The 20,322-nt window shown below is 44.5% G+C and overlaps 1 protein-coding gene across 1 annotated transcript in view; it reads right to left on the minus strand.

Moving 5' to 3' along the window:
* Positions 1-20,322, minus strand: part of LOC109471481 (LIM/homeobox protein Lhx5-like) — a 118,882-nt gene that overhangs the window by 34,611 nt on the left and 63,949 nt on the right. Inside the window, 1 exon segment of the mRNA XM_019770812.1 lies at positions 2,999-3,161. Coding sequence (XP_019626371.1) covers positions 2,999-3,161 — 163 coding nt within the window.

Genomic DNA, 20,322 nt, shown 5'->3' on the forward strand with positions numbered 1-20,322 from the left:
CGACAGACGGCCGGTATGACGCATCTCCCGCCGAACCCAGCGGCCCATTACCCCGTGCTGATTACCCGATACGTGTCTTCAGCCGCCCGGCTGATATACGGCCGTCTTCGATCCGTTTCGCGGTTGTTATCGTAATGAAATCTGCTTAATCCGCATGTACGCTATCCGTATGGGAAGAAATTAGCTGCGAAAGCGGTCGATTGAACGCGGAGTTAAGTTCGAAATTGATGAACGGGAGCACGGCCCGAACTTCGCAACCTCCTCTCTTCTCTTCACGGCCCACTCGCGAGGGGAACATCACGCCTGGAGGTTTTTGACAAGTGGGGAGGTTTTGATGTAGCAACTTTGGATCCAAACAATCGGGTTATGCACGTTTCGATGGCACCTTAAGTTCGATTTCATTCTTCAACATGGAAGCAGCATGGAAGTCATTTTGTACTGTTGCTTATAAGGGTTTTCTTTAACTCTCAGAATTATTGTTTGTTTGGTATGGTTAGGTTTGGTTCGGCTCATTAAGATCTATGGTTGAGAGTTAGTTTTCGACACGCCGACGTGATCGTTTTACATTTAAGTCACCGCGTTAAATCAAGGGTTATAATTTATGCGGTAGCAATTCTAGACTACGATTCTTGCTCCCGAACGACTGACCGAACATTATATGTACCCAAAACCCTAAGCCTAGGAGTTTCCAACAAGCCGAAGTGACAGTCTTTAAAACAGACACCACGTTATAGTATATACATGAGTATGACGTGTGTGTTAAAAGGGGCCGGCATTAGACTCTTCTTTAGAATAGGATTTTTAATTACTTCAGATGGCCGCAACATTCTGGGGCTGCGAGTTTTCTTTCAACAAGCAGACGTTATCGAGTCGTCTCTCAGTTCTGATTTACGCGGGAAAACCAGTTGCCATGACGACGGCCGATCCTGCCCCGGCCCGACCCGACCCGCCGCACCTGCGCGCTGCCGTCCGTCATCCGGGACATTGTGCGCGTAAATCCTGCCCTAGAACCGGGGGATCACGGGAAGGATTAGGGAGCTGCGGGAACAAAAAGCCCAATAAACCGGCTGTCAACTGACGGCACCTGGCACCCACCAGCACCCAGACTGCCTGACACAACAGGCCGGGCTTGTTTACCTGCTCATACAGCCTGCTCATACAGCCCAACCTGCTCATACAGCCAAAAACTGCCCAATAAAACCGGCTGTCAACTCACGGCACCTGGCACCCACCGGTACACAGCCTGTCTGACACAACAAGCCGGGCTTGTTTACCTGCTCATACAGCCCAACCTGCTCATACTCTCATGTTTACAGCATTGAGGTTCAGGAACAAACAGCCCAATAAACAGGCTGTCAACTCACGGCACCTGGCACCCACCGGTACACAGCCTGTCTGACACAACAAGCCGGGCTTGTTTACCTGCTCATACAGCCCAACCTGCTCATACTCTCATGTTTACAGCATTGAGGTTCAGGAACAAACAGCCCAAGAAACAGGCTGTCAACTCACGGCACCTGGCACCCACCAGCACCCAGTCTGCCTGAGCTTGTTTACCTGCTCCTGTTTACAGCATTGAGGTTCAGCTAGGAACAAACAGCCCAATAACCTGTTTTGAGCAGTAGAAATAACAATCCGAGTAACCTTCTTGTCAGCTCAAGGCCTGAAGCAGGTTGTCAACTGTGACCTCGGACAGCTTCGTGAAAATGATGCCCAGCACTTGGTATTGAAATACAGTACGAGTATAAGATATCATGTGGGTCTTGTCTGAAGCACCTTTATCTGCTTATCTGGCCTAGCTAGATATATCGCACACACAAGACAGTAACGTGGAGGTTTGTCAGCTACCAAAGTGGTGGATGTTAAGGCAAACCATTCGAACAAAAAGTTGTTGCTCAGAATTTCATTTCAAGACGTTTCCGTCTTTTGAAGCGGTCCCTTTAAAGGTGAGAGGTGAGTAGGGAAGGAGCTCGGTCACACCTGGAGACCGGGCCAGGTGTGACATGTGATCCGCAGGTGTCACGACAGGGACTCAGGGAGGGATCAGTCGGCACTGCCCGGTCAAACCCCGGCTGGAAGGATGGCACATTAGGGGCAGGGGCACACCGGTACCGTCCTCCTGACTAGCTTGGAGCAGATTCAGTTGCACTGGCTCTGGTGACTGATGGGGAGGCAGTGGGAAGTTGGGAAGCTGACAACTTTGATATAGATATAGTTGTACCGGCTTTGACGCTTTCCAAAACCACTTTGAGGTGTTCATTAATATTATCTCATACAAACATTGTAGAAACGTTGTACGGTCCACAATGAACTTATGGACGTGTGCAGCAAAGTCTGTCAAAAGTATCATGATAGTGTATCATTATAAACGTATCATGATAGTATGATCCCTAAACTAAGATCTTCTAAACATCTACAACCTCAGTGAGTTTTCAGGATCTCTACAGATCAAAGACATCCACCAAAACAAAAGTCACCACTACGATAACTATGTGGATTTAGTAGATCCAACATTACAGCAGGTGCCTATCTCTCACTGGTAGAATAACTATGTGTGTTTCAGCACGTACCTATCTCTACCTGATAGAAGCCGTACTGTACCCCCATCGGCTTAGAGAAAGAAAGACACACGCCCTGTTTCTGCACGTCTTTGGTACTGACGGACCACATCGTAACAAAATCCATCACTACGAGAACTAAGTGGACTGGTAGATCACAGCACATTGTAGCATGTGTCTGTCTCTGTCTGGTAGGTAAACTGTGTATTTCAGCACGTACTTATTTCCCCCTGGAAGGATAACTACAGTTCTAATATATGTATTGTGTATGCAAAATTTGTATTTTGTCACTGTTCTGCGCCTCTGTTGAGGATCCGGCCTCGTAGAGAAACCAGCTTTCCCTGGTAGGATAACTACGTACTAGTATACATGTGGCTTGCATCACGTACCTATCTCTGCCTGGTAGTATAGCTTACTAGTATGTGTATTTCAGCACATACCTATCTCTCCCTGGTAGAAGCCGTACTGTGCGCCCATGAGCTCGGGACTGCCGTCCAGCCCGCGCATTCTCCTGGGGTGGCGGAAGAACTGCGCCCGCCGGGCCCCCAGCGCACTCAGCTGCTTCATTCGCCTCTCCTTGGACCGTCTGTTCTGGAACCACACCTGAAAAAACAACAATGGTACTAAGTATAAGAAATCACATACTTCAAACTGCCGGGAAGTTTTTTTTTTTATTTCCAACATGTAATCACCAGACGTGGTAACGGCACACTCAAGTTTTTAAAACTTATATTAATGCCGCCACCAACACAGGGGACAATACAATACTCATTTCCACCTGAGCGAAGGGAGGAAAGTCGTGTAAAGTGCCTTTCCCAAGGGCACAGGATCGGTGGCAGGACTCGAACCCGGGACCTCTAGGTTCCGAGTCGAGCACTCTGCCACTACGCCACACGACCCCACTGCGACCCCACTGCTAGGAAGTTGATATGTTGATGAATATTATTGTAGACAATGCGTTATCACTACTATGTAGCCTCCGTAGCAGGCTTATAGAACTGGGGGTTTGGTGGTCTTCGATTCGGCTGTTTTCTGACTAGGCCATTTAAAAAAAGGGGGGTTATTTAACCAGGCCGGCTATGTTGTCTATATGCAATCAGAAAGTAGCACATAAAAGCTCCTAAAGACCATGAAGACCCCAAAACCCCCCAGTTTTTTGGCATGCCATGGAGGCTAACTACTACGATTGTTTGACGAAACGTACAAACCTAGCATACATTGGCGCCACCCAAAACGATATTTTCGTCCCGAAAGTAACAACTTAATTGTTTAGGGTGGCTCGTTTGGAAATACATGTAAGTTTGTATGTGTCAAGTCTAAACAACATAGGCTAAATGACAGAAGAATCATAGGCCACATGACAGAGGAAGCTGTTTCATTCCAAAACTTGTTATTCCATGTTTTGGAATGGATCAAGTTTGGAATACAGACATATTCCATTTTAAACGTAGCATTCCAAATGATGGCACGTTTTGGAATGCAACCGATGAATAAACTTTAGTTAATTTACAACAGTTGTACAGGGTACAAAGTATGGTCACTACTGGTACATAACTACAATCAGAAGCAGCCCGAATGGCACCGTGATCACTCCATTATCATTGTGATCGGCTCTGACTCATCGGCAGAAACATCGATCAGATACATGCCTGCCCAAGAATCGTTAAGTACCTCCACCAGATGTTTCGTGCCATTGCCAATAGAATAGGAGATATAACATAGCAGTTGCAATGCTACAACGAATGTTTTAACGACGAAATGTTAACAAGCTACCACGTGATTTTTTCCATATGGGTATAACCTTAAATTTTTCGAGTCTAAGGTCAACAAACATCTGTCCTCACCGGCTGTACAGTAACCCAAAACATTTGAGTGGCTCCCATCAGCCTTGTTTTGTGGTGAATCATGAAGTAAATAAAAAAAACAACCTTGTGGACAATCTGGCTTATATAACATGTATTCGGTAAATATATCAAAGAATGTTTAGACCTTAAACCAAGTAGTATAAGTTGATTCATCTATAGTCCAGTGCGTAGGTTGATTCTTTTGTACTCACGTGTCTGTTTGTATGACTAGTCATAGACCTTACAAAAGTCGCTGTACTTTTGGTCATTTAAGTTCTTCTGTATTAGATAAACAAACTTTTTAAATTGGTTGAAGAGATTCATTCGTTACGTATAGATACAGTTACTAGAGGATTCCTTCAGCAGTTTTTGAAGGGTACGAGTACTAACCTCCAAATTTTCGATGACTATCAGTCCATCTTGGAGGTTTGGAGGTTAGTACTCTTACCCTTCAAAAACTTGTCAATGCTGAAAGAATCCTCTAGTAACTTTTTAACTTGGAAAAGTAACTACTTGTCAGAGTTCCCACCACGGCTGGTGAGTGATCAAACTTAACGCCTGTCATTTGGCGGAATTTACGACCGAACCTCGGTCACCGCGGCCGTCAAACTCCGCCATATACCACCGATAACTTCCCGGTAAGGAATGATAGAAGTTGTAAAATGATGATGGCTTGTTACAATATCAATACCGGGGTTCCCCCGCCGACCGGCCGGCTGGATTATACGGCAGTTAGCGGGGAAGTTTAAGCCCGAAATCGATGAACTCCTGCCGATAATATCTGAGTAACATCGGCAGAAACTCTCGGGTGAGTGATTCGCCGGGCCCGGGACCAGGGAAGATACATATGTTTTCGAACGCAAATCACAAAATCAATGGCCCACAATAGGTCAATGTCGGGCGACCGGATATGGATCCGGACAGGAGATATGACGGTCCAATCCCACTTAAACAACGAGCCTTACTGGACCAGACGCCTGCCGAGAAGTAAATACGGCTGCTCTGATAAGAACTGATCTTCATCAAGCAGCAATAGTCTAGAGTCTGTAAGGGGAATTTTGAACTTTGCACTGAGGTTGCTTGCGAGTGCTTCTTTGTTGACACTTCGTAAAACATCCACTGCCAAAGGATTCCTTATTTGGTAGACTGGTAAAATGATGTTGCTTGAGAGTGCTTCCTTTGTACTTATACATCTAAACGTCCCTTTTGGCAGACAGGTAAAAGTTAGTTAAGATTGATTACAAGTTCGGTTTAGATTAGGTTAGATTCCGCTTATTAATATCCACTAAAGAGGCGGCAATATTGGTCGTATAGACCTGACAGGAGAAGCGTAATGTCCATGTCTGATCTGTAATATGGAAAGATTTCGCGCTGCATATCATTTCTGTCTTGTCTTGGTTTGACCAGAAAGTTTTCTAGTGTCAGGTCATAATGCTTACTTTTTCCATTCAGCCTCCGTTTAGATACACAGATATTCCAACATCTAGCAGCAGTATGCACGCAATCTTATGGATTAAAGTCTTCTTAGGGACAAGAATATCAGTAATGTGGACAGCGGCAATGGTTCCATTTTGAGACATAGAAAAAAAAGAAGTAAAGATGTGGTGATTTGTAAAGACAATGTGCTGATTTTAAGGAGCTCAGAGAAAAAACACTTCAGGTGAGAGAGAAGCCATTTTTCTTGCCGCTGGCTGCAGCAGATGACATGCGCAACTGGCCGGTGACGTCAGACGTGACGTCAAGCCTTGGCGCGCGTCCACACTAACCACCCCGCGATCCGCACCGCCGCATTGTGGCCGGATTAAACCGGCTTTAGCGAACAGACACCTGTGGATCAGGATAAAAGCGGGATTTCCAGGGGGTTAGGACGGATTAGGGAGGACAGTAGGATCTTCGCGCCCAAGACCGGTCAAAAATAATACGGATGGAAGTACTGAAAAGCTAAGCTTACCCACCTAACCCTCTTACACTTACAGTAAAGTCGTCTTAGCTACTGCGCTATCACACAAACGGCGACCTGCTTTTGGTACAAGTAAACTTGTTCCATTGAAACTGGGTAAAATATCCTTTTCTATGAAAAAAGTATGAAAAAAAGTCCAAATCCTAGGGGATTCCGAAAATAGTTACAAAGATGCTCGCAACTTGATAAACAGTAACTAGTAACGAAGATTTGCTCTCGATCACTTTTAACTTTGCTTTCTTAAAAACGTCTCCCAGAAGTCGAAGGATACTACACTGAAAGTTGTAAAAGTCTAAAGTAAGATCCTATGAATACGCAAATGCACATGAATACACCTGTACAATGTGCAATGTGTGTGAACGCCAGCCACCCGTTGATACGCCATAAGTTATCTATTCAGACGTACAAACGTTTACAAGTCACTAACCAGCCAATCAATACGGCGGGTTAATATTGGTCGCCCCTGGCAACAACTCGGAACGGGTTTTGATTGACAGGGTTGCCTGACGAGGTTAACGCGGTTTGAAGGAGGTTAAGAGCTGTTGTTGTGCGGCAGTTTGATCCCGCTGGGATGATTCTTACCTTGCAGACGGTAATGATAGGTTAGGTCTGCCGCGCTGTCGGGCGTGTCCTCCGGCGGGGAGAACCGGCAACTAGACCCGCCAAACGCCTCAATCACCCCGAGGCGACAGCGAACACAAAAAGGCAGTGTTTGGGACAAAAGCGTAAAAAGAAAAGAGGTCCACCATTCTGTCTTTTTAATTTAAAATTAGTCAGTATTGCCATAGCAAGCGTTTCCAACTATATGTCAACCAGTTTTAACGTTTGTTACTTGTCGTTCTACAGAAGTGTACAACATAGTAAACATTCACGAAAGTTGGAGACCTGATTTGCATAAATAAAAGCACACCAACCCACTAATGCGATAAAAAAAAGCATTTTGAACCACATACCGACCAGTCCTAACTTTCCAACCTGTCATGTTACAGATTACAGAAGTGTACAGCATAGTACACATTTACGCCAGCTGGAGGCATGGTTTTTATAAAAAATAAAAGCACACCAACACACTATTGCGATAAAACTAAAGCCTTCCAACCAGGTACCCACCGTTCCTAACTTTCCAACCTGTCATGTTACAAAAGTGTGCAGCATGAATTGTACACATTTACATCAGCTGACCGCAAAGAAAGGTGTTCTCTATTCCCTATCGATCTATTGATCTCCGTGTTATTAGATTTCTACCCCACAATCGGCGGGCTCCCTGTCAGTTCTATCTCCCAGCTCCAGCCCTGAGTAACCTGCACAGCCCGCAATCCGTGCCTGATAAGGGGTTATCTCTCCAACACCCTCAGGCACACATTCAATAGCTTATCAATGTGCGCGCGGCCCGACCGCCCCTGTACATTGTGATAACGAACTGCCAAAGCTATTATGTGCGGAATAAAAGGCAGGCTACAACCCCGCGCCCCTAAATCTGGCAAACACGAACTCGCTTGTAAGGAAATAAATTATAACGATGCCAGCTTCTGGGTATGTTTGTAGGTGTTCTATTTCTTTGTTTTGCCGACTTTATTTCAGGCGTTGTGGATATGGTAGTCCTAGCACAAACTAGTCTTTCCTGACATCTTTACAGTCCTTACAAGAGTCGGTTAGATTGAGGTTAAGTGCGTTTAAGGACCTTGATGATGCATTGCATCATCCACTATAACATAAATTATCCACTATCATAAGAAAGGCAGCTTGTTTTTATATTACCCCAAGACTATGGACGACTATTCCAAGACTATGCACGACTATCCCAAGACTTTGCACGACTATCCCAAGACTATCCCAAGACTATGCAAGACTATCCCAAGACTATGCAAGACTATCCCAAGACTATGCACGACTATCACAAGACTATGCACGACTATTGGACAAGACTATGCACGACTATTCCATCTCAGCTGGCGAACCTACGACGTTCGTGACTCGATCGTAAGACAATCAGAGGTCCTGGAAGTTCCCTTGTGGTGATGAAGTTCCTGTTTTATCGCTGTTCAAACATCGCGGCTGGTGGTTAATCGGCTTTGCTTCCCGCTGACGGGATTAAAACCGTACAGAGAACTGATTTATCCGCTCTTGGCGCTCCTCTCGGGCGGCGTTCCCGACGATTTAACAGTGTAAAGTGTACGTTTGTCCACTTTGTCATGCAAACGACACCAAATCCTCCCCTTCAGTGCGTAGGAATGCGGTGATATGCGACCCGTTTTTTTGCCATATCTGAGGTATTTTCAATTTTACGTGCGGTGACTTAAAGCGTTTGAGAATCACATGCCGTTTTACAACTGAGCTGCAAACGACTGATAAAGTGGGGCGTCTTTTATAGTTCGCAAGTCGGAAAGTTTTACCTACATTTTAAAGTATATTTCGCCGACGGCTTTGACTAAAACAACCAGCGAGAAAGTTGCTTCTAATGCTGAGGTTCCATTTCCAAACCGGGGCTGTTGCATGAACGAGAAATTAACAATTCTTAGCAGGAATATACACAAATATTACTCATTATTATCTTTTGAACTTTTTTGTGTGTGTTTTGTTGTCTTTTATATCGTACTTTTCGTTCCATAGGACTGCCCGGCCGGGCCCTTGTTTGCAAATGTGGCCTCAGCATTAGACAGTAAGTAAGTAAATGCGCGGTCACATTTCCTAACCCGGTCGGGCAGTCGCTTGGAACGAAAATTATGATATAAGACAGCAAAGCACAAAAAGTTTTAGAAAATTAACCATGAGCACTATTGTTTATTTTTCGTTCACGCAAACAACCCGGTCGGGTCCCGGCTTGGAAATGTGACCGTGCCCTATACTAACAGAAAGTCGTTGTCAGCACCAGAAGAGTTATAATTTTTCCCAGGCAGATCCTGAGCGAGTTTTCCCCGCGGCGCTTCCGGGTGAGCCCGGGTTTGCGGATCTGATCCCCCGACAGACCGGGTCTCACGGAGGCTTACGGAAAAGCTGTTTCCCTGAATGAAAGCGATCCTGGCGGATCCCTACCCCGGGCGCACTGCTACAAATCCCCGGGTAATAGTTTCCTTTTTCGGCCCGTCATTCGGAGGATCTTGCGACCCGAGGCATGCCACTGTCGTCTCTACAGTACAGGCGATGCATGATGATGATTTTGCCGTTTTTTAAAGGAATTCAATGCGATTTCAGGACAGAAAACTGGAGGATTTGCCGACCCGCGCTCAAGTCTTGGGGCGAGACGCAACACTGTCGTCTCTCTACAGGCGACGCATGATAATTTTGCCGTTACATCCAACGCAATTTTAGAGCGACAAAACAAACAAAATATATTCTGGATGAAGAAATCTGTCTGATATTGATATTATTGCCATTTTTAGCACATTTTTTGTCATCATTTCATACTTGCAGCGTTTGAAATAGCCCAAACACTAGCTGCATGAGAAGTCCATTTATCATTTGGTACCACAAATAAATAATAGCTAGAACCAGTGTACGATACAAAACAATCAGCCATTTTCCGTCAGCGACATACCGTAAACATAAGATATCGCATTATTGCCTCACAGATATCAGTATGATATGGAATTAGGTTGAAGCAACTTACTACATTAAAAAATTGCATTTGTAAATCCAGTTTTACTGCCTTGAAATCACCATTGGTGCCTTTAAGTGTTTTCGTGAATCTGAGGAGCTGCTCAGAGCAAGAGCCGGTCGGTGACCTACAAACGACAATAGCGTCCTCATGCGTAACTGTCCATCAAATCTATACTTATACAGGTGTTCCACTTTCTATTGAAAACACCGGCTGTCGTTAACAAAAAGCCTGGCCTTGGCGCAGGTCTTGTTGATGATACACTGATTATAAAGGTGTCCAACACAGCAAGCGGTGTACTCTTACTCAAACACACCTGCATGCTGTGTCGTGCTTAAAGATTAGATTTTAATTTCCGTACTCCCCCGTCTCTCTTGAGTTAGAAACAAACAGATGGGGTCGTGTGGCGTAACGGCAGAGTGCTCGACTCGGAACCAAGAGGTCCCGGGTTCGAGTCCTGACATGCCACCGATCTTGTGCCCTTGCGAAAGGCACTTTACACGGCTTCCTCACTTAACTCAAGTGAAAATGAATATTGTCTTGTATTTGTCCTCTGTTTTAGGTGGCAACATAAAATAAGTTCATATAAGTTGAGTGTGCCGTCACCATGTCTAGTCATGAAATGTTGGAATATATATATATATATAAAGCGACGTCTTGGTCTTCCCTAAAGACAGGAAAACCGCTGTCCGCCTTTAAAGTTAAACCCATGGAAAACTATCGCTCTACCGGACCACTCCTTCAACTGCTAACTAGGCCGCCTGACTTCCAGCATAATAGCGGGATTACTGGTCTGTTTATCTCTTCTGCCGGCACTTTGTTACTTTGGGATCCCACAAAGAAGCTCGAGGGGCGAGAGTCAGAATCTTATCTCTTTGTGTCATCTTCGCGGAGGCGTCCGAGGATCTAACAGGTGGCGGTGAAGACGGTACAACAGACTTACTGTCTCAGTCGAACTGTCTCATTGTGGTCACTAATAAAACGTACTTTTTTTACATTACACAAGAAAACAGTTACTCAAGCAGCTGGATAGATTTTGAAAACTGTTTGTCATAGACTTTGGAAACTGAGAGTTCTCAAAATCTACCCATTTGCTTGAGTAACTGTTTTCTTGTGCATATCAATAACTGGATTGACGTACTTTTTACATTGTTGCATCGTTTAAGTGAAAAGTTGTGACAGTGCAACAAAAATGCAAATGCAACATCACACCACAACTTTCCCGAATGAATATGCATGGCCATATTATTTTGTTTATTGAAAATGAAGATTCAAGTCATTTATCTTATTTCCTTTGATAAATGAAAACTGTACAATTGCTCTTAGACAAACAAACTAACCGCACGGAATGTTTGCTATTCAACTACCATATGGTGCGCCTTCGGATCAAATATGTATTCTAGGATCGTCTTGATTAAGAAGTGCTAATAAGGTCGCGAATCTGTGTTCTAATCCCGAAAAGTAATCACACAACTGTAAGATGAAGAGAAACCCTGTTCACGTTCAGCCTGACCTAACGTGTACACGGCTGGTGCCTGCATAAATCCCCCCCGCTCTACCTGCTGTATTTATTCCCTACTGACAGTACTCTGTCGTGAATATGTTCAGGTGATAAGGAGGAGTAAAAAACGTTTAATAACCGCCGGTGGATCTGAATTCCGCGCACGGGCGCCGGTCCCAGGGTGTCGGGGACGTAAACGGGATATTAATGCTCTTGTCTGAGAGCGGTGGAGGCGGTAAATATTCCCGGCAGTTGAATAATTCATCCGCGGCGCTAACGCTGAGAAGATGCATGCGCGTTTCGGTCAGGACGTCCTCTCCACCGGCACCCCCATCCCTCACAACCGCCCAGCCACGAGCCGCCAAGCCGCTGGGAACTTCGCCACACATCCCTCACCAAGTTTGCCTCTATTCTTCAACCAAAGCCCGCGAAACTCCAGCACAGACGCACACATGCGTCTTGGTAATCTCTGCCAGGCTCCAGTTGGCTGCTGGTGGAAAATGATGCACTGAATAATAAGCTATAGATAAGCTAGAAAAGTTAGCTGGCATGGGAGTACACTTCGCGAGCGTTGTGATTGGAGTCTAGTAGAGACAACCGTCTTGGAAGAAACACGTGTATGATGATTTCCCCTTTCTGATGTCCGTATCTGAAGCTACTAGTACTGTGCAGCTGAAACTTGGTACATATTTCATAGTCAACTTGCTATGTAGGTTTGCAGATTGAAGACAAGATCACATGGTAACAAAACAATCACTCGGCTGGAATAGCTAGTGCCTGGTTCTTGCTTTCTACCACGACTTTAAATATCTAGTAGACGTTTCACAATGAACAATAAGCTTGATAGATATAGATCATGTATTAGATTTAAAAGCCATGTCTGTATATTTTTGCGATACCAAAGGAAAACAAACTTAGACGGTTTCCAGTCATACCGACCCGGTAACGGATAGTTTACAGTAGCGCTAGTCCGTTAATGTAGGACAGTTTGGACCGTCATTGGGCAGCTTTCCGACTTTTATTTTCCTACTTAACGTCAGGTCGTTATCTGGACTCGTTGTATCGACTATGATTTCATTAAAGCTTAGGGACGTCAGGGAATATTAAAGACCGATGTCTCGCGGGAGCCGCCATTTCCTCCTGAGACCCTCCCGGTTCGATCCGCGGGCCGTCAGCGGCCGGGAGATGGATCTGACTCTCCCGGGAGTCCTTTCAGAGCGCCCGTCGGAACCTCTCCATCACGCCGGTTGTAGATGACGGTGGAACACGACATTTCCGACGTCCCCTACACGGCGCTAAATAATACCCCACTCCGCGTGTTCGCGGATAGACCGAAACGCCATCCAATAAAGACTTGTGTGTGGATGAAATACTTTTTCTGTGGTTTCCTTTCGTGTTTCAGTTGTCAGAGAGAGGGGGGGGGTGTACTAGTATATCGACTGGGCCGATTCAATTTATTACCTCGGCAGGGATCAGGCTGGTCCATCGCCCTACAAACAGCAGGATCGATAGACTGTGGCCTTTCCCGGGCTGCGGCCGGCGGCAGGAGGGGGGGGGGGGGCTGTGATGGATGGATGGGAACCATTGATCGGGATGGATGATACCCGCTTTTCAAACCAGCTGACAGATCGCTCATCTACTGCCGATCGCATCCGCCTCTGCGCTGCTGCTGGGGATAACTCGGAGGTCTTTCTGATAAAGACTTCTTAGTTTATCATAAGAAGGTTAATATGTAAACCTTAAGAGAGTCTCTTTTTAAGTTGGCTAAATAGGCTATGGCTGTAGGCTGCCCAGACAATAGGATGTTTCTAAACCTCGTCTGAAGATTGGATTTGCTTCTGCCTGTTTGACTTTTCAAGAAGTAACTCGCAAAGTTTCTGACACGATTTTGAATTGTAATAGATATACGTCAGTGTTTCAGCCTTTGTTGTAATGGCTTCTCACTACTTGGTCACGACGATTTAGCAGATGAATATCTGGCTCTCCTATCTTTGCCATTACCTCGCATTGTAAAAGGCACAATGCCATTCGAAACCCTATATTTACCTTCTGGCAACGTTCTAGTTTGGTGTCTTAGTTCTGGACGTATTTCCAGTCGAACACGTCGAGTCCCGTGTTCTATTTCGAACGAAGGTGTTCAAAATAGAACATGGAGTTCGACGAGTTCGAGATAGAACACGGGACTCGACGTGTTCGAAATAGAAATGGGGGTTCGACGTGTTCGAAATAGAACAGGGTGTTCGACGTGTTCGAAATGGTTCGACGTGTTCGAAATAGAACAGGGAGTTCGGCGTGTTTGACTGGGAATGTTCTATTGGCCTCATCAGCATGTGCGGGTCCCGGCCCAGCCGCGCGGATTACATGTAGTTGATCGCTAACTGCACCCGGCAGCATACGGTAAGTGATCAATAACGACCGGGTCTTCCCGGGGAGTCGCCCCGGGGCAGGGGAGGGCCGCTGACGGATGGGCGGCCACGCGGCCTGCATGCTGCCGCGGCCTCGCAGGAGCGGGGCGGTCCATCATCATCCGCGCTTTTGTGGAATGACGCTTTATCATGGGACTTTTACATTTGGGGGATGGATAAAAAAACTTGTGAACCTGCTGTGGACTGTGCGGGGGCTTATTTTTTATGGCACAAGCCTGGTTAGGGTAGCACTGCACAAATGTATGAATAAATGAATCTAATGAGTACACTCAGGACATGAAAACTATGTTTGTTTGGGGAATTACACTATATCATGGGCTCTTTGGGAGTTCTTTATTTCAGAAGGGGGAAGGAAAAAAAGCATAAACTGTGTACTGAGGTGTAACTTGTATTACGTATAACGAGTACACTTGAAACAAGAATGTTTATGTGTTTGCCTGTATTAGAAGGAGGAAGCCAGAGGAATGTAGAAGTAATTAAACATTTGTCATAAACTATTGGCATGGCATAGAAGTTCTATAATTTGGTTCACAGATACAGTAAAAAGAGATAGAAACAAAGGATATACGGGAAGACACGATTTGATTATGTAACTATAATAGATTGATGTGAAAAAGTCTGATAAACTATTTCCCTCACTTCTTCCCACCGGGTATTTCTGGAATAACCCCTCAACATTTCCCAGGCTCTGAGCACACGCCAACCCGACAAACTCTAATCATGAAATATCTCTACACGAGGTTAATTTGTCAAAATTATGATATCAAAGAGCAACTTGTCAGTGCCTGCTGTTCGGTAAGTCTCCCGCGCTAAATCAATATAAAGATACGAATACGCGGATGTAAGATTGATTGTAAATTCACACAGGTAACATATATCTCACCCATACAGTCGTCTGGAGAAACATATCGGTACATGAGTGATCGCACACACTATCGGCGAGGGGAATGTATGATGGGTGGCTTTGTTTGTGAGCCGGGAACGCAAATAAAAGATTATGTGTCACTCCTGAAAAGTTTGTTACTTCGATTTTGGGTTGCTGTGTTTGATATCACGTGATAAATAGTTCTGCCGATGTGGTACGCTCGTAGTTCGTACCTGTACGGCACTGATATACATTCTATTAAAGGCGTTTGGCTCGTCCCGTTAACTTGTATGTTTCAAGTTGTGCGGTGTTTTCAGGGTCTTATTACTAGCCTTTTCTATATATCTGCATCTGTACAGCCGGTATAACCGCCCTTCGGTGTCTCATCAGGCACGAGGCACGGCGGCAACTGGCTATATTACACCGATCGACTTGTTACACCTAACCCTTGAACATCTAACTCTAAACACTGTTTAAAGCTATCTAATGATGATGCCCCTACTTTACTTTTGACAGCGAGTTCCAATCATTTTGCTTTCAACCCTGACCCCCCCCCCCTTGGCGTGACATCTTATTCCGTCCCAATTACCCCGCCTGTACCACCGGGTCGACTCGGATCCGTTATCGGGGCCCGGTCTAACCGCCGCCGCGGGGCACGGAGATAGCGGCCCGCCAACGACACGCGGGAAAACGGAGGCAGTAAGTCATTATGGAAACCTGCGCAGCGGTGGGCATGGGCTACGTATACTTGCCTGGCCATGCTGTACACGTTGAAATGCAGACAAAATTTAGCATAATAAGTTGCTTATTAGTCATCCATTTTTATATCAACTTGAGCTGATCTTTCAGGCTTTTTTAAAATTCCACCCTTCACTTTGCTTAGTTTATTTGCTTGCTTGTTTGTTTGCATGCCATCCATATAATCGGTCGGCTACAACGCAGATGACCGCAAGAGCCCTCCACTTCCCCTTGTCGCAAGCAAGGTTGGCTATGTATCTGCTATGCCATATTGTCTCGGAAAAGCTTGATTAAAAACCTAGAAATATAAGAAGTACAAACGAGAATTGTCTATCGATGTTCCCCACCTTTCACTAAACAACGTTTCATATGTAAATCCAATGGAGGCCAGACTATACCCAATAACCAGCGTTTCAGCACCAAGGACAGCGCTCTATTCCTGTTCATCTAATATCCAGCTTAAAATCTTTAAAAAATGCGGTTTGGGGGACAATACAAGAACGGAATTATTGACGACTGTATCTTCGAGACCAATCCCAGAGTTAGGTATCCTTTTCTTAAGACTTCTACCTAACGATAAATAGTAGATCGCTACTACTTTGACGGCTACCTTTTTATACGGCTTGACCAGCTGAAATGTCCCCCTTAAATGTCGTGCCAATACGCATTAATTCTAAAGTTTTGATTTTCATCAACTTCTTAACCAAAGGCAAACGATGCTGGAAATAGATAATATGGAGGTCTTAAATATTCAATTATATAGATATAGATAACCAATCAATTAGAATGTTATTAAGAAATATAGATACATGTAGATAGATGTATATTTAGGTAGATGAATAATGTTCTTCCTTGCCCTATCGGACTACGTACTGGCATACAAATAAGAAAAACAGTAGTAGTTTGAAAGTACATATATTATCGGGACTTGTAATACTGATCTAAAACACGAGTTCTAAAACTTCCTAGTAATAGGTTTGACTTCTCGTCTGTTACTGATGTAGAATACACATGTTGAGATGGGCATTGTTAATTATCAACATGCGGCATCGCAGCAGACATAGCTGTAATCCGTTTACCAGAGCAATATCTCTCTCCAGAAACAACCAGACGACTTTTACACCCTCCAGACGATAACAACACCTCCGAACGTCGTCAAACGACCGTCTGTTCCGCCGTTTCTCACGCCGAGAACGTGCGTTCGTGCGGCAGCGCGGGTTTTCCACAACACACGTACTTCGGTACGGGCACGGAGTGTACATTGGGCTGGATTTAAACCTACCCTCAGTAGTACTGTACGTGAGTTTTGGTGATGCTGATTCTATTCCCTGTGTGGTTCTTGATTTCTACGTAGGGAAAATATAAGGATAAGAACTGGAGCAGGGTAGATATGTGTAGGAATGAGCCTCGTCGCGTTTTCCATATGCCCACGCAAATAAGGCCATTCACTCGGGGGCTATAGCCATCCACTCCGCGGAGATAGGCTATCATCACGGTCTAAACGACCCTCCGCGGAGTTCCCTCTCATTTTGCCCCTGAATGGGCCTGCCACTTTCGGTTCTTTCCCTCTCAAAGATAGCCGCTCCGACAGGCCGGCAGAAATATTTACGTTGTTTTATGTCCATTTGATGGTGGGTGACGCATGGACTAACGGTAAGCTACTACCGCTTCCACCAGCGCGACTCAGCCGCCATTTCCAACTGATGCTTCCTTTACGACAGTTTTTCCTTCCTTTAGCCGAGCTGCCGTAATTCAGCACCAACGTCCCGTTTTACGACATGACGTAAAATCTCGTGTAACGGTGTGCGACGGTCCGGAAGTAAGCCGCACAGGCTCGGTTCTAAAACCGGCCATGAAGAGTTTAGTGTTAAAGATTCTGCACCACGGTCGCTGGGCTCCAGACAACCGTGGCGCTACGACGTCATCAGTAGTCTTGGAGAAACAACTCTGTTGCTAAGTTTATATGGGAAGTGATGGCTATTGACAGGATCATATGCCTGTCAATAGTGTAAAAAATTTGCACTACTGACAGGAGTATGACCGTCCTGTCAATCGCCTTAGTCATATGGTAAACCAACTTCTTGTCATAACAAGATGATACTTTTTCAAATCAAAGAAACTTCTGGACAATATTTAAGGCTTAACCTAAGTTTAAGTTTCTTAATTGTCTGTAGAATTGAAAGATACGAATAAAATTGATGTCCGCTATACCTTTTTGAGGACGGCTGATCGACAGAATTTAAGTCTGAAACTTCGTTTTTGGTCTGTTGAATTGATATAGTAAAACATACGTTCCCAAAGCCTTTTAAAAAAGCGTTACTCTAGACAACATTAAAGGCTAAAACTGTGTTTTTGATATACAGAATTCAGACCTATGATCCCAGAAACAGGAAATGTAGATAAGCCAGCCTACTTGAGCTGAAACTGACTGCAATTTTGTCTGTAGACTAGATACATTACAACATATCTAGAGTTCGCAAAGCCTTTAAAAAGTGTTTCTGTGGACAACATTAAAGGCTATAACTGTGTTTTTGATATGCAGAATTCACAACTATTATCCCCAAAACAGGAATCTTTATCTCAATAGCTAAACTCTGCTCTCTTGTTACCTGGACGATAACCATGTTTTGTGATGCAATTTTTATTTTATGTCTAGTGGTGACGTGAATATAAGCATATTGCTTGAGTGCGTCACCACTATGTATTGTATTTTTTGCATGTTGAAAAAAAAAAAGAACAAGAAACAGGAAATGTAGTTAGTCCAGCCCACCTGAGCGCCCACCAGGGAGCGTCCCCGCCTGTGCCGGCGCGTATGGCACGGCCGACCTTTGGTAGAGTTCGCTAAACCTTTAGAAAGCATTTCCAAGGACAATTTGATATGCAGAATTCGAAACTATTATCCTGTTTTGTACTCTGTTGTTTTATTGTGTATTATACTTTGTTGATTAGGTATTATTATTTAGGTATTATTATTTACCATTCTGTATCTGTATAGCCGGTATAACCGCCTTTCAGCGTAACACACCAACATTGTATGTACCCTCTATTCTCAGTGGAGGGACTAAGATTACAAACCTGCTAGAGTTGCCCACCACTGTGTCCTGTAGGTTTCTGTGTTACTCCATAAAAAAACTATATCTATATATCTATGAAACAGCAAACTGACATAGTCCAGCCCGCTATAGCGCCCATCAGGGAGCGTCCCCGCCTGTGCCTGCGCGTATGGCACGGCCGACCTTTGGTAGGTGGCGGTGATTTGCAGAATGGGCGCTCGGGCGATAAAACTTTATATCCCGGGTCGGGGGCCGCGCCGGGCGGAAATCGATACACACGGCAGCAGGAAAGCAGTAAGGCGGTTTTAGGTCATTTTTCTTTTATGATTATCTTCAGAAGTGCTGGTGCTGAACTTAATACTGCATATCAAAAAAGCTATTCTAGCCTCAAGAAGGAATTGTGTGCCAGTGTGGGTCTTCTAAAAGTACACGATGTGGTATAGTATGGAATTTGAGTTTTTGTTAGAAAGTGGCTAGAACCTGTATTTATTTCTAATAAAAAAGGCTTTAGCGGACTGGACTTATGCCGTTACTACACGTCGAGCAGTAACCTAAACCTAACCTAATACCTAAACTTATTTTTAGCGTCAATATAGACTATGGTGCATTTTCAGTCATTATCTACAGACTGAAGTCAGAAGACAACTCGAATGATCCAAACCAGTTATACTTTAGTTTTGATACGCAGATTAAGAAGTGTCATCCCGTACATAAAGGTTTTCCTGAACACACCAAATCACATACATATAGCCTCGTGTACGCATGTAAACAACGGAGAAGCGTCCTAAAACATTTCCTATGGATTAACTTTACCATACGACTGTAGAGTAAGTCCGTGTTTTGGGGTTATGGGTCATTTTCATGGCGTGATCAAGTTTAAGTCTGAATACAAGATTTACCTTGCGAGTTCTCGTTAACTTAAGGTTAGCGCCAGACATCATATAAGTACGCGTGTACGTGTTAATGAGTAAAACATCTGTCATTTTTGACAGAATATATTCACATCATGAGCTTCGTTTTTAGTATCTACAAATAACGACAGAAGAAGATTATGTCAGAAGTTATGAGATCTAAGACGAGTTCCTCTAAATCATGTTTCAATAACGACGTAACTCTTGATGTCGGGGACTTATAAAGAAAGCTGTAGACTATAATTTGTGGCGGTGTGACCGGGAGAGCAGCGCGCTATGATTTTATATCCCCCCAACTGCACATCAGGACGACTTTACTGACTCCCCGTCCGGCCGACACTAAAGGAACGAACGATGCATAAAAACGTCGTTATGGAGGCGGCGCATGCAGGTCGTCAAACTTCGCGCCCGCTTTACAAAGGAACACAAAACACCGGGCAGAGAAAAACCGGCTCGGGAATAAAAGAAATCCGCGGCGTGTAAAACTCGCGCCGGGAATATGGCCTGGTCAGAATAAGCTACTCTCCAAGCAGAGGTTTGGGTTTTGGGGTATTTTTAGTGTGTTTTGGGGCTTTTTTATCGGAGTTTCTGTTTTGCACTGGAGGGTGAAAGAAAAATTCCAGTGCACAAAAAAAAAAAAGAAAACCGATAAAAAAGCCTAAAAACACGCTAAAAATACCCCAAAACCCAAACCTCTGCTTGGAGAGTAAGAATAAGCAAGCTGTGAACAGTGTAGTGACGGTAGGTATATTGTATAATCTGTTATTCGTGCTTTGTAAACCCAGCATTGCCTGAAAACAGGTTGTTATGTACCTGAGTGTGACTGCTGGTGAAATAGATAAACTGAAAACTAAACTTAAGTATGTACAAG

Source organism: Branchiostoma belcheri, unplaced genomic scaffold (genome assembly GCF_001625305.1).
Source record: "Branchiostoma belcheri isolate BF01 breed outbred unplaced genomic scaffold, Haploidv18h27 scaffold25, whole genome shotgun sequence".
In the NCBI taxonomy this organism is placed as follows: Eukaryota; Metazoa; Chordata; class Leptocardii; order Amphioxiformes; family Branchiostomatidae; genus Branchiostoma; species Branchiostoma belcheri.